General features: G+C 35.6%; 1 protein-coding gene across 1 annotated transcript in view; it reads left to right on the plus strand.

Annotated features, from left to right (window-relative positions):
• The first annotated feature begins 2,909 nt into the window (after positions 1–2,909).
• The window catches only part of Gyc32E (Guanylyl cyclase at 32E), a 345,132-nt gene continuing 332,232 nt past the window's right edge, over positions 2,910–15,809 (plus strand). Inside the window, exon 1 of the mRNA XM_089637598.1 lies at positions 2,910–3,189. Within this exon, the coding sequence (XP_089493724.1) occupies positions 2,910–3,189 (280 nt within the window). The remainder of the gene's footprint in view (positions 3,190–15,809) is intronic.

Below are 15,809 nucleotides of genomic sequence, written 5' to 3' on the forward strand. Positions count from 1 at the left end.
TTTTTTTATTTATCTGATTTACATTTTTTATAAAAAAACTCCTACTTTACAACATATTTTATTATAATCCAGTCAAATCCATTCTAACAACATTCTTAAATTGCAAATGACACAGTTCCAATGGCTCATGATAGTTGAGACCTTTGTGCAAATGCCGGTAGAAATAATTAGATAAGGAAGAGGCAGCTCAGAAATGATCTGTGTGTTTTTTTTTCAGACGAGACATACCCTAAAATAAAGCCATAAGAAGCAGCCGTGTATTAAAATATGCGAAGTCCGGCCCTGGTATATTAGATAAACCTGCAATTGAATTTGCCCTATCAAATCTTAACGACGACTTAAGTGATGAAGTTGTATAAAATAATATTCGGCGCGAGGCCCGGTGAAATAGACGGATCTACGGTTGATTTTGCCGTAGCAGGCCTAGAAAATCAATTTTCCGTGGGGTATATTTTATTTATTTCTAAAAACTCAAATGTTTCTAGAGGGATACCCCGGGAAGTTACTAATTTATCGTCTAGTAAAATGAAAACTGGTGCTCACCGCTAATTTTATAGTTGAAAAATGTTTTGTAATCTTTTCAAACCGTTTTCCATAAAATATTTTCATGGGAAGGTCCTGTTTAATAAATTTTAAATATAAATAATTTAAATCCTTAGAGATCCCTCTAGAAATATTTGAGATTTTAATAATACGTTCTTCAGAAATAATTAAAATGTGAGCGTCGAGCAAACCTCCGTTATTAGAGTCTTATATCGCCTCAAAGTAATTTCGAGCAAGCACTGTTTATATTCTGATGCTTGGCTAGTCTGATAATGTGTGTATCTTCTATTCCAAAAAAAATGTGAAATTGGAATATGTTAATAATAAATAATAACCCATACAAATTCAATTGCGTTTTACTAGTTGACGTCGGGCTTTGAACCCGCGACCTCTGATTCCAGAGACAAGGAGTTTGCCGCTCTCCCACGGAGTTTAAATAATTTTACGCGCGTTCGCCAAGCTCAAAGTTTTATTTTAAAACTAAAATCGAGTTATTTAGCAATTTTCTTAATCATAACCATTTTGTATCAAAGTAAATTTCTTTTAGAGGCAAAAGTTTGTAAACTGTCGTTAAGCCAAGTTCTCACCGCTGCACGTTTTAATAAATTTTACTATTTTTAGTTTGCAGAACATTTAAATTCAATCAAAAAGTGGCAATGACTGAAAAGTTTGCATGAAATATTCATGTTCGTTAAAGAATAAGTGAATTAACCTCAGTGAAGTGGATGACAAACCGTTCATGACAACAAAAGGTGATATTGGACAAAACCCTTATCAGTAAGCTTTGACAAAATGGCCAAAGCCAAGCGAATAAATAAGAGAAAGTTAAAATCCCGCCAATTCAGGGAAAAGGCGCGAAAATATTACCGTTCAACTGTTTTCATCTTCTTTTCCATCATGGCCGCCATAATAACAGCTGTTTTGGGGGCCCCCACAAACACAAACAGAACATGTCCACTTCTTCTCGGGCGACTCGAAGAAGGATTGAATTTGACCACTGATATCTTCGGGATCGGAGGTGCGTACGACCCAGAAATGCACGAGGACGAAGAAGCTACTGACGATGTTATCGCTCTGAGGACCAATCCTCCACAGTCAGACGATTACAGTTTTCTGTACGAGTATCTTACCGGTGTCGGTGTACATAACTTCAATGACACCATTACAATTGGATTCCTCGGAGCTTATGGACAAACTCAGGTGAGTCGATTCATTTTATATTTTACTTTGTGTATTAGATAATAATCCGTAAATTGTGAAGCCTTGCTATCGATTTTATTTCAGGGATTTAAGATTTTTTAAAAACACTAATAAAATTGTTTTGTTATTTCTGGACTGGGATACAACAACTTCTGCAACATAATTCATTCAGATCTAGTGGCCCCCGCAAAACTTCCCTATTGCTAATGTCTTTCTCAAACGTCTCTGACTTCTTCCACCATTCACTACTGTATTCACCACTGAGATATTGCGTTAAGTATTCCTCGGGCGACTCCGACTTTTTCTACCAATTAAACCACTCTCTAAACACTTCTGCCACTAATAAAAACAAACTTTGAAATTTTCAGCGATTTAAGTTGACTACTTTTCGAGGTATGCGAACACAAACATACGCAGGGTGAATTTTAATACAGGGTGTTAAGGGACGCACTTGACTTACTTTAACCAGTGGTTCTTTACATTATTTGGAGTAAAAAAAATATGTAAATAAAATTTTGGCCTCCCATGACATTTGACATTTTCAAAATTTTACAACACAATTTTAAAAAAACTTCCAGATGTCGTCACTAGTCACGTAGCCGAATAACCTTTCAACCCCTCGCATCTTCTCCAGCTGTCCAAATACTACTGATTTTCTATGCTTTTTGTCACCAGAGAACAAATATTTCATTACCTTTTTAAAGTAAGTCAAGTACATCCTCAAATACCCTGTATATGTATGATATATCAATTGCTTGGTAGAAACGCTGGCAACTTCGAAGTATTATAATAACTTGGTCGATGGATGGCAGCCAATAAATAACAGAATTCTCAATTTTGAATTCGTATACCGTTCCATTGAATAAGTTTATGCAAATTCTTAGTAGGCTTCACATGATCGAGTAGTATTAATATATTTCTTCAAATCACTTTGTTTGGGGTCGAAGGAGGTCGGAAAAGTTATTACGGTCGTATGCATCGATCCACGATGATTTCCAGAAATTTAATTTTTGAATAATGATGATGATTTGAATAAGGATTCGAAAAAATTTAAACTAAGGAGATAAAGAGAGAAGGAGAGAGGAGATAAGAAGAGAAGGAGAGAGGAGATAAGAAGAGAAGGAGAGAGGAGATAAGAAGAGAAGGAGAGAAGGAGAGAAGGAGAGATGGAGAGAAGGAGAGAAGGAGAGAAGGAGAGAAGGAGAGAAGGAGAGAAGGAGAGAAGGAGAGAAGGAGAGAAGGAGAGAAGGAGAGAAGGAGAGAAGGAGAGAAGGAGAGAAGGAGAGAAGGAGAGAAGGAGAGAAGGAGAGAAGGAGAGAAGGAGAGAAGGAGAGAAGGAGAGAAGGAGAGAAGGAGAGAAGGAGAGAAGGAGAGAAGGAGAGAAGGAGAGAAGGAGAGAAGGAGAGAAGGAGAGAAAGAGAGAACGAGAGGAGGAGAGGAGGAGAGGTTCGGACTTTAAGAACCCTTTTTTCAGGTTTAAAAAAAAGAAAATTACTACATATAAAATGAGGAGTAGGGAGGGCTACATTTTTTTAAAATTTTATTATATGAATGAGTGATTAATCAATGGTAAAGGTTCTTTACTCTCTTGAAAAGATGTTTACGATATAAAAGTAGTACATAAGCGGAGCCCATTTTATTAAAAAAAAGCATTGCTTCCATTCGCGATGGTACATTAAAATACGAGTTACGCACTCGATTTAAAGTCGATGTAATGTAATTTTTTAACCCGGGGTCGTTCTTATTAATTTTATTAAATTAACTTTCAACTCTCTTCACCTATTTCTCACTTCTGCAGGGTTGATGTATTTCACAAGTTACGAGTACGTTTCTTTCAAATGCTTGAAAATTTAAAAAAAATTGTTCATCTTCTGAAATTTGAGAATTACTAAAATTTGAAAGTTACAACCAATTTCCTATCTGCTGGTTTTTTTGATTTGTGATAATACCTACGGAATACAGCTATTATAGAAAAAATTTAAAATTAAGAACTCACACAGGCCATTTCCTGATAAACTTTTAGTATAATCCTAATATATCGTAACACGTGTCCGTGCAAAAACTAATAACTTCCACAATCCACAAAAAAGTCCAAATGTCGGCTGAGAGTTGACCTTATAGGATATAAGCAGCCACAAAAATAAAATAACCCGGTATAAATAAATAAATGCAAAGCTGTTAATTTCCATAAAACTTACTATAAAATTACATATTGCGTGTTATTCAAATACGGGGGAAAAACCTTTAGGAGAGCAGGAGAGGAGGAGAGAGGAGATAAGAAGAGAGGGAGAGAAGGAGAGAACGAGAGAAGGAGAGGAGGAGAGGAGGAGAAAAGGAAAGTGGGAGAGAAGAAGAAAAGAATTTTAATTAACGATTCAAAATAACTATCATTGTATCATGCTCACAAAGTAGCATGACTCACCCAGTACCGAGAGCAAAACATTTTGTAGATGTTTTCTATTTAAATAATGACTGGGCGGCTCCTATTTTCTTATCATTAGTCAATCGTCATTTTACATATTTCTGTCAACATCATTACACCGAAGGCTCTTGTTACATACATTTACATAATTTGTTAATTTTATACGGATTTAAATTTTCATAAATTATTTTAAGGCTTTCTTTCTGTGAGTATAAATCATTACTTACATTTTCAAAGAGACGGGATAATTTTTTCATTTATATTTATAATTGTATACAATATGTACTACTCCTCAAATCTTATCAAAGACTAAAGGGGATTTATGTGAATAAACCATTAATAATATAATTAAGAAAAACTGTTGCCTTTTCGTTAATAGTTATTATAGTTTGATTAATACAGGTGACCAATGTTTTAATGTAATTTTTAACTAAAAACATTGATTTTTTCCAGGGAAAATCGTTGCTTGAGATGGCTTTGGCCGTGTTTGAATGGTGACCTTCTCTTTATATCCAGGTACCACCGCTTTTGCCTTCAGCCTCCAGACGGTTGGGAGACTTTTGTGCAGTTTTACATAAAAAAGACTCCATTGAAATACCTGTGACACAGACTCAGCATGCCTACATTGTATCTATTCATTCAGCTAATCGGTCTGTTAATAACGGATTTTCAGTCATTCATTTTGAGATTTGCACAGGTGTAGCAACTGTTGAAGAATCTGCTCTATTTTACCGTCGATATTCCAAACTATTGATGTCATTTGTCATTTTGATTTAGAATCCTTCCCAGTAGCCTCCAGTATTTCTACGAATTCGGATTTATATTATGGTTTATTAAAAATATTGTAGATAAAACTTTTGAAAAATTTGAAATGTCCACCATCAGATAATATGGAGTAAGATACATTTTTTTGCAGATGTTACATAAGTTTAATCAGGAGGCAAACATTTTTCCTGTGGTTTATTTCACATTCTTAATAAAACGTAGAATCTTGCGAACGTGAGAATATTTATAAGGTCTGAGTTGTGACCATTAATGTTTTCATAATTTAAAATTTGATCGTGAGATTAAACATTTAGATAAAATTTTAACGTGAGTAAAGGAAAGTTTTTTCAGTAAAACAATATTTAATTTTTTTTATTTTGAAACTGGCATATTCCATAACGTTTTCAAAAATCATCGTAAAAAATACTTATGATGAGTTTTGGTAAGGTTGAATGTGAAAAAACAAAGGTTCACGGGCCTTTCAACGCACTCGAGTCGCTTTCAACTATCAAATAAATAATTAAGCTGTCAAAAACACAAATTAATAGAATAAAATATTGTAAAAAAAAAACAAAAACTGTCACTAAAATAATAAATCACTGCACCAAGCAATTGCTTGCGCATTTGTAGAAAGGCAAAATGAACATACTGTGGGCCACAAATCACCTCACGCATTCCTTTGACCCTTTGCCGCAAACGTGTTCAGCTGCTTTTGAAGACACTAATGTTGGTTTTTTCGGGATACCCGCCGGAAGCCGTTCTCTTTGGATTGAACGTTGGTCTTGGCTTCTTAAAAAATTCTACTTTTTATTATATCATTATCAAAAATTTGTGATACGGTCAAAAGGGCTAATCCTTTTAAGTCTCGATTACACTGTTAAAGTAACAATTGAAGTCATGTACTTTATTTCCTCTTTTGCGCAGTTTAATTATTTATTTGTGAGTGGCTTAGTGCGTTGCACGGACAATGCGAGGACATAGCCAATGAACCAAACCATTCATTAAAAATACTCCAATGTTCAGATTTAATTTCAGAGAAGTATTTAGCATGTAGGTAGATGTTTGTTCTGAAAGGATAAAATAATGGACAGAATGTGTAACGTGACATATGGACGTTTATAGGACAGTCAGGTAGATGAACCAACCCACGACCCTCCCTAACCTCTCTCCCAACAGGCTCGTGCGAGGATTAAATTGAATCTGTCATCAGTTGATTGATGAGGGGGGAAGCTGTATTTCAAGGCTGCTCCCGGAAGTTGATACCTTATCTGTATTTATGTGACAACTTTGTGTTACCAATTTAACGCGTGGAAAGTTTTAACTTTTATTGAGAGGAAATACCTCGTCTTAACGTTTGTAATTATTTTGAATAAATAGGGTTTGTGTTTTAGTTGATATTTAAAATAAATGACGCCGTTCATTTAACTACATAATATTGTAATATACTTGTACAGACCCGTAAAAAATCACGTGTGAAATCATTTGCGAAGCTGGAAGTATTTATAAAATATTCGCCACAGGATCATTCGTTGTCTTTCAAAATCAAAAACAAATACAAATTTACAAATTTAGAATTATCAATGGATAAAAGAAAATAATTTTTGTACCCACTTTATTTCTTGTCTGTATTATTTATCTAAATTAGAAGAAAATTTCAAATCATTGAATATTAAAAAAATGAACGCATTCGTAATCCACACAGGAATAACTAACGCACATCATCACAGACAACCAAAATTAGAACGTTTGATTATTATTTGATGGCCTACATAGTCGAGGTGTAAGGCTCTTGAATAGCGAGCGGGATATCGCAGATTCAAATCCCGGCACAAATAAACTTAATTTTATTAATTTGTGTTATTTCACAAGTTACTTATTTAAAAATAATATATAGTTTATTTGCGGCAGGTTCCAGAGTGGAAGATGCTCTCAGTATGGCCGTTGTGTAAGATTACCATTCAGAAATGAAACGTTTCTTGAAATGGCTTTAGCCGGATTTAGTGACCAGATCTGAATAGCCAGGTACTTCCCTAATTCTTCTTACCCATCTCCTTCCCCTTCCCTCTACTTTTAGCCTCACAGCATACCCAATTGGGGTATATACATAGAGTCACTGGCTCCAGACGAATGTGAGCAGTTCGAACAGTTGTGTGGTTTCACGTAAAAAAATAATTAACTAAATTATTAATAATTGACTAAAATATTTAATTTCTAAGTGTTTTTTTTTCTTTTGTCTCTAATCGATACTAGGTTTTGATTTTTTGCCTTTTAAAAATGTGTTCTAATGTCCCCAAAATATTCCCCGTTTTTTTGTGAATTCCGCACAGGAGTTCCAATTGCCCGGGTCTAGTGGAACTATGTATTTGTGAAATCCCCAAATGGGTAATGTTATGTCTAGTTAATTAGAGTGGGGAGAAGGAAATGGGAACAAAGAAGGTCGGTATGTTTAAAAATATGTATAATTTTATGTGATTAGATACTGCACAAGAGTCAATAACTGTTCCCATCCGTAATAAATATTCTGTTGATTATTTAAAAATAGTTTTTTTTCTTCTCTCCTTTTTAAAATAATAGTTAATTATATTTTTCTTGCAATCAAATCAATGTTTATCATGGTCACCCTACATGTTTACTACATTATACTGTAATGAATTGGCTTGAATTAGATTAATAGGTACCATGAAGGTATACGATTTGTAGAAACTTTAATGAAACAATATTTTTGTCTTGATATACAAGGTGTCCGGAAACTCGTAGTACAAGCGGGAAACTGGTGAATCTACATCACATTTGGAGTCGATTTTGTAGTATATTTTTTTTGATTTGAGCTTTCGTTATCGAGTAAATCGAGTAAGAAGTTGATTTTTTTTTAATCAAATTCTTATAAATTATTACTGAAGATCAAAGTACCCAACTAATTAAAACTATTTGAAAGTAAAACAAATGAAGAAACTCGGATTTGAAGCATTATTTTGAAATCACCCTTCATTTAATCCGGTGTAATCATAAAATATTTCTGCTCTGCAGGGTTAAAACATCTGTTGTTCAACCCTAAACACCAGAAAAAAATTTTAACCCTAAAATAGCCGAAAAATATTTTTTTTGGTTTTTTTTTTTTTTGTGAAAATGCTCAAATCAAAAAACTTTATGTTTATTTGGGTTCCCCATGTGGTGTAGATATTCCCGCTTGTACTACGAGTTTCCAGACACCGTGTATAATCTTTGTGTTATTTTGTAAAATTATTAACCTCAACACAGGCTTGTCCTAGTAAGGTTAAAAATTCTAACGTAAAAAAAATTTAAAGAAACAACAAATTATACAATTGTGTAATAACACAAAATAATCAAATAAAATTTACTTGAGTTCGCAGGGATTTCAATCGCAACCTCTGGATTCGTACCCCAAGTATTGTAACTATTCAACCACTGAGGCGGTCAGATTAAAGTCATTAAAAACAATATTTTTTTCTCGGAACGGTGGCCATTTACCAGGGCAATACTAAGAGTATCTAGCACTGAAACGTGCTACAACTGTACAAAATATAAATAAAAAAACAAAATTATAAAAAACTAAATACTTAATTTTCTTGCGTACCCCGGGTTTTAAACCCTTGACCTCTCGATCTAGAGCTAAGGCTCTCATTGACGATGGAGGTCGCCTTGTGTGACTTTGAAACTGGAAACATTTACTGAAAAAGTGCCTTTTCGGTAAATGTTCAGTAGTTTTCACTAACCCACGTACATGATAATTTATAATGTCAAACCACAATGTGCTTCCTATAAATAGTGGCTTTGATGTCCGAATCGGGTACCTATGTAAACATTCTGTATTTAATTACTGTACGTGATGTTAGCGAAAAGTTTTATTGGGCTAGCTTTATGACTAGTTTGTAGTTACTGGCAACACGAACTCAAAGCCCTCATTATTATCCTGTTAGATCACAGATTCTCAAACTTATTTTGAACACCACTCACATTGAGATTTTAAAAAAATCTAGCGCCCCTCAAATTTTTTTATCTTACCTTTTTACATTTCCATTTGTTGCGTATCTTAAAAACAGTTTTGCAAATAATTTTTTTAAATGCGTTATTATATTGATAGGATAGATAGGGTGTGACCCATATCCTATTTCGAAGATTAAAAAAATTTCAATGAGACGAAATAAAACTCATACTTAATCATATATAGAAGAAGATTAATAAGCACAAACTAAAGGTGGATAATCCGATACAGTTTTATAAACAAATTTAAGGAACGAATGACAGTGATAGAAAAAGATATAATTCGATTTTTAGTGTTTTACTGAATTAAAAACAAACTAACTAAGTGGCGAATACCCTATTGTGTTATAAAAATACTTTGTTATTAGGAAGTAAAACCAAGTATTAATATTTAATTCAGCCAGATTCCATCCTATTTCGATAGATATAATTTGTCTGCCGTCGCCCCTCCTGATATCCTTAACACCCCTATTTTTCTTTGAGCCTTCTACTGCCCTCCTGAAAGACTCCAGCGGCCACTTTGAGAAAGACTGTGTTAGTTACACACATAGTTGTTGGGCTTATTTTGGATAGAGTAGTCAGTTACGTTGTTTCTAGTGGAACATACAGTTCTAAATCAATTAACAAAACAGAAAAGCTCTACTGGCAGAGCGATCTGACACATTACTTTTGACCTAGAGATTATGTTTCCAAGTTTTAGCAAAAGGGCAACAAATTAAATGCATTGAATCACTACTGAAAATCTATCGGTAATTTAAAAAAAAATGTTTTTGCTCTGACGATACACCATAATTCAGAATTGATTAAACTTAAACTGTGTTTTAATCGAAGCTTTAGCTTTGTTTCATAAATAGATTGTCATAGCCAGATATTTTGTGATAGTCCTCATTCACTTTATCTTTTTTGCAATGGGTTGCAATGATCCCCTACCGGATTACAGCCTATTGTATTCAGACAATTTCTTTTTAAACCATAGTCATAATCTACAACCATATTTTAAAACCAAAAAATAAAGACATTTTTTCCAGTTCGGTTCTAAGTATTAGCAAACTGTATACATATCGATATTATAATATTTCCTATTAAAATAGTACAAAAATTTTTTTTAGAAAATAAATTATTATTATGAGGACGTAGGTAGATACTTCTTGTACTTATCATAAGGAACTTCAATGAAAAATATTATGGCTTAAAAACTTATGTATTTTCATACAGATCAACAAACGCTGATTGTGATTACATGTTTAATTAAACATTAATGACCGGTCAGTGGTTGAGTGGGCATAGCGCTTGGGTCTCATCCGAGCGTCGCGTGTTCGATTCCTCGGCTGGCTAAGTCCTCCATCACAACACAAGCAACATTTTCGGCTTTCTGTGGTGGTAGTAGGAGATTTTCAAACATTGTTGGGTTATTCGTAACCTGGGAATGTTTGTCTTTCTTTAAAAAAAAAAAAAATAATAATTTAAAAGTTGTTGTCATTTGAAAACCATTAAAACACCATCACATTAAAATGCACCGGTTGGTTGGTACGATTCAATCTGCTGATGATGACGTCACGAAACTCATTTAATAAGTCAACATTTCATTGTGGTTTTGTATGGAAATTGAATGTTGTTATTTCACATTGTTGACGGAATCGAAACAATTTAGTCCCTAAATAATTAAAACACAGATGGAAAATGACGGAAATCGGTTACATTCGGGGATATTCAAATAATTTTCCATAGTTGATACGGAGACAATTAATTTATTCTGTAAGTATAATACTGACTTTGTGAGTGCACGATTTCTTGGAATAAAAGCTTCCTAGTAAGAATCTGCTTACTTTCTCAAGATTGGTAGTTACCGGTTTATCAAGGATCATACTGAATAGATGTAGTTTACACCGACATTGCCAAAGCATTTGACCGTGTTAACCATGATATCCTACCGAGGAAAATGTTTAAACTGGGCTTCGACCTACCAACACTAAACTTTCTCTCATCATATTTAAAATCCATAAACCAATTTGTTTCGGTAAATCGACATAATTCGAAAAAATTCTCAGCGAAATCTGGAATTCTTCAAGGATCTAACCTCGGACCGCTGTTGTTTCTAATACTAATAAATGACATCCAAAATTATGTTAAGAATAGTAAATGTCTACTGTTTGCAGATGACGTTAAAATTATGATGGAAATAAGCTCCCAACATTATTGTCTTAAAATGCAAGCTGATCTAGATGGACTATCTGAATGGTCGTTGATAAACAAATTAGATTTCAATACAAAAAAAAATGTGTCACTATGTCTTACACTCGTTCTCTAAATACTATACTTTACGATTAAAAGATAAAGGGCGAAACACTACCACATGTAAATTCCGTAAAGGATCTCGGTGTCGTCTTTGATACCGAACTGAAATTCTCTGACCATATATCGCAGCTCACTCAGTCTTGCTACAAACTTCTTGGGTTCGTCATTAGGACATGCAAGCAGTTCAATAACCAAGATGCTATGTTAGCATTGTTCGATGGCATACTGAGAAGCAAGCTGGAGTTTGCGAGCGATGTTTGGGCACCGTTCCACCAGAAGTACATTGATATGATAGGGCAAATCCAGAAGAAATTCCTCAGATATGTCTATATGCGGACGCATGAAACCTATCCTAAGTTCATGCACCATATCGACTTACTTGAGGAAACTAATTCTGTGAGTCTGGAAACTAGGCGGAAAGCAAGTCTATTATGTCTTTCAAAATTTGGAACAATTTTATCGATGGCCCATTCCTCTTGGGAGGCTATAATTTATATGTATCAGACATCTACAGCCAAAGTCGATACCATAACATATTCAGAGTACCAAAAGGCAAAACCGACGTCCTGGCAAAGCATAGCATGACGAGGGGAGTGGTGCTGTTGAACGAACTAGCAAAGAATTTGGATGTAAGTTACTGTTCTCTAAATGACCTACAACAATTATTGAAGAGTCACTTAGCTAAATGCTGATATGATGTAAAATTGTACTGTAACTGGAATTAATGTTCTGTTGTACAATAAAAATATACATATTTTGAAATTAGTGTTATGAAGATAATAATTCCAATTTTTTTATAATTCCTAACTAAAATCCCCAAGTCAGTACTTTGTATAAACTAATCTCGGTTAGATTTATAAAGGAAGTAATAAATGACTGACTGCAAATTAATTTATTTTTCGACTAAAAGTTTAGTTCTTTTAAACTTTTGGCGACAGAGCGACAACTTTCTTTTCATCACTTCTAAAATTATCGCCGCATGAGGAAGCGACGTTAATTTGATTAGTCAAGAATAAATGGATTTAATTTTTATAAACACGTATTTTTTTGTAAGAGTCAATAGTGAAGCCGAACTAATGATACTGCTCGTTTTTAAGCAATCAAATGCAACAAAATATTATTTGATAAATTATTGTTTATTTTTCACAATTTATTCATTAAAAATAATATATAGTTTACGAGTTCGAGAGTGAAAGATACTCTACGCATCGCCATGGTGTAAGACCACCATTCAGAATTGAAACGTTGCTTGAAATGGCTTTTGCCGTGTTCGGTGACCAGATCTGAATAGCCAGATACTCCCTTACTTTTATCATACCATCTTCTTTCCCTCTCCACTACCTCCAGCCTCACAACATTCCCCAATTGTGGATGCTATAGTCTCTGGTTCCAGATGGTTGGGATCAATTGGGACTTTTGTTTTATATTCTCCCAACAAAATAACTTTCCCTCAGGGCCTCTGTCATCACTGGGGATAAAATTAATACATTTGAAACCGTGTGGATGGTTTTTTGAAGGAGAGGAAGGAGGGACAAAATACGGAAGCCGACAATTCGTTCCAAAGCCGAGCAGTTGAAATCATGAAAGAGTCCTGGATGTGACCGGATCTTTTTCTGATTTTCTGTTTCAAATTTTCCTTTAAGAATCGCTAATATTATCATCAATAATTAAAAAAGAATGTTGGCAAGGGGTCGATGACACGGTATTGTTAAACTATTCTTACTTTAATCTAGCAATATGTTTTTGTTTTAAGATGCCAATATTTTAAACCTAAATTGAGCATCAAAGAATGCCTCTTCTTTTAAAAATATTGCTCAAGGTTTGAAAGTTGAAAGATTACTTATCTTCGTATAGTGGTCAGGTTGATTTGATAAAGACGGGATTCTGAATTCATAAAACTGCATCAACCGCACTTCTATCCTATTTTAAAGGTTAGTTGTTTTAGTTTAACTAACGCGCATCTGTGAAAAAAGCATAGTTTGAAATCTTGACAAATAAGTTCCGATTTCGAAAATCAGTTAAAAATATTACTTATATTACAAGTAGGTAACAACTACTGATAACTGCATGGCTCTCATTTGCCAAAATCAAATTCAGGTCAGGGAACTTTTCTTCGGGGCATCCTGTTATCAGCAGCCACAGCGGAGAGCAAAATTATATTTCCAAAATAATGTACATGCATTGATTAGGACACTATACTCGAAACAGATAATGTACATGAATTGATTATTATACTATTTTCAAAACAGATATTGTCCAAGCATTGATTAGTACACTATACTCGAAACAGATAATGTACATGAATTGATTATTATACTATATTCAAAACAGATATTGTACATGCATCGATTAGTATACTATACTCGAAACAGATAATGTGCATGAATTGATTAGTACACTATACTCGAAACAGATAATGTACATGAATTGATTAGAACACTATTCTCGAAATATATATTAACGATATCTGTCAGTTAAACTTAAATGGGGAAATTTTTTTATACGCAGATGATACTGCTATATTTTACTTTGGTAAAAACTTAGAAAACTTACTTGAAAAAGCCAACTGGAACTTAATAAATTAAATAACTGGCTAGTTAAAAATATATTAACTATTAACACAAAAAAAACAAATTACATGATCTTAAGTTCACAAAAAAGAAAAACACCGTCTCATAAACCTTTGCAAATAGAAGGAAAAAACCTACAAATTTCAGATAGTGAAAAATACTTGGGACTTCATATAGATAAACACTTATCTTTTAAACACCACATACAAAAGTAAAAGAAAAAAATATCCCACTAATTGGTGTATTTGGTAGAATAGCCCATCTCCTACCAGTACAAGTAAAGAGGGGATTATACTTTAGTTTAATTCAATCCCATCTAAATTATCTCATAGAAATATGGGGAAACATAAACATCACAATTTCTAATTTGGTAGGCGGGAATGGGTACCGCCGCCCTGGAAACCATTTATTGGATGACCAACACCTCTGCCACAGGTCACCCCAAGTGGTTCGCTACGTTTGGTGACTTAGCAGGGGTGCCCGGGTTCATGGGTTAAGGTTTGCCCAGGCCTTGGTGGCGGGTGCGTCGGCCCACCTTCTGCGTGGCGGGCCGGTTGGGAGATGCTGGTTGAGGGAGACCCTTTACAACCGGTTACCGCTGTCCGGGCCGCTCGATAGTACAGGGGCCCGACCCTCAGGCTCACGACTAAGGGTGGGCTGCCCCATCAGCGAGTGAAAAAACCCCGCCACTGCTGTTGTGCCGGTTCGTGACCGGGGGGGACCCAGCAGCAGCGTTTGGGGCGCATTGGATGCCCTCTCCAGCCGGACTCTCCCAGCCTATAGCCTAGCACCGCAGTGAGTGGGCTGGAACCAAACGCTCATCACTCCTGGACAGCCTGAACCCCATATTCCTACCCACCCCTCATACCTTTCCATTCCAGACCTTCCTTTCATTTCATACCTTTAAAAAAAAATTTAAATCATGAATATACATAAAAACAAACTTAACATCATTACAGCGGCGAGTAGCAGGCGTCCTCGGTGCGGGCCGAAACTGTTGGTAAATTTTGCCGAAATTCGCGGTCTGCACACTAATTTCAATTCTGTTCATCACCATCTTTTGTCCCAACGTCCCAACCTTCTTTTCCTATCCGAAACTCAGATAGCCGAGCCGCCAGACTCCTCCTATCTGGACTGCCCGGGCTTTACCCTTGCAAGCAAGTTCCGACTCAAAGGAGGAGTCTGCCTCTATAGTCGAGCTGACGTCAACTGTGTACGACTATTGAGTCTGGAAAACTCCAGATTCGACGTAATGTGGGTGCGCCTCAATCTTGCCAGTACGGCAAGATTCTACGCATGTCTATACCGCTCACCGAACCCGAGCTCTTCAAACATTTGAGAGATACTATTGATGATCTCTTGCCCCGCTACCCTTCGGCCAAGTTTATTGTTCTGGGGGACTTCAATGTTCGTAACGAACCATGGTTGAAGTTCTCAGGCGCAACGGACTCGGGTGGCCGACAGGCGGAATCCTTTGCCATTTGCTACTGATTAGAGCAACTGGTTCAGGAGCCTACAAGGGTTCCTGATGTCCAGACTCACTGTTCCAATCTGTTAGACCTATTTTTAACTACTGTGCCACACGGTTATAAGATTGACGTCACAGCGCCTCTGGGATCATCTGACCACTGCCTAGTGACGACATCAATCCCCGTTAGCCTCAGACCAACCAATGAGAGGCTGAGGAGAAAAGTATGGCACTATAGGTCAGCAGATTGGTTCGGTATGCGGGCCCATTTCAATGCTTTTCCGTGGTCAGCTGTTTGTTTTCGGACTTCGGACCCTTCAAGATGTGCCCAGGAGATTGGTGAAGTCATCAAATCGGCGATGGATGGCTTCATACAATCGACTACTAAAGAAACTGGTGTGGGCTCAAAGCCGTGGTTCAGTCAACAATGCTCCGAAGCATTTCGACGAAAAATCGCGACTTACCGAGCCTACAACACATCTCGAACGCCCGAAAGCAGATTAGCATACAACAAATCGGCAAAGGAATGCAAAAGAATCATAAA

The sequence above is a fragment of the Hesperophylax consimilis genome, chromosome 12, assembly GCF_061612785.1.
Source record: "Hesperophylax consimilis isolate HC1 chromosome 12, BYU_Hcon_1.0, whole genome shotgun sequence".
Lineage (NCBI taxonomy): Eukaryota > Metazoa > Arthropoda > Insecta > Trichoptera > Limnephilidae > Hesperophylax > Hesperophylax consimilis.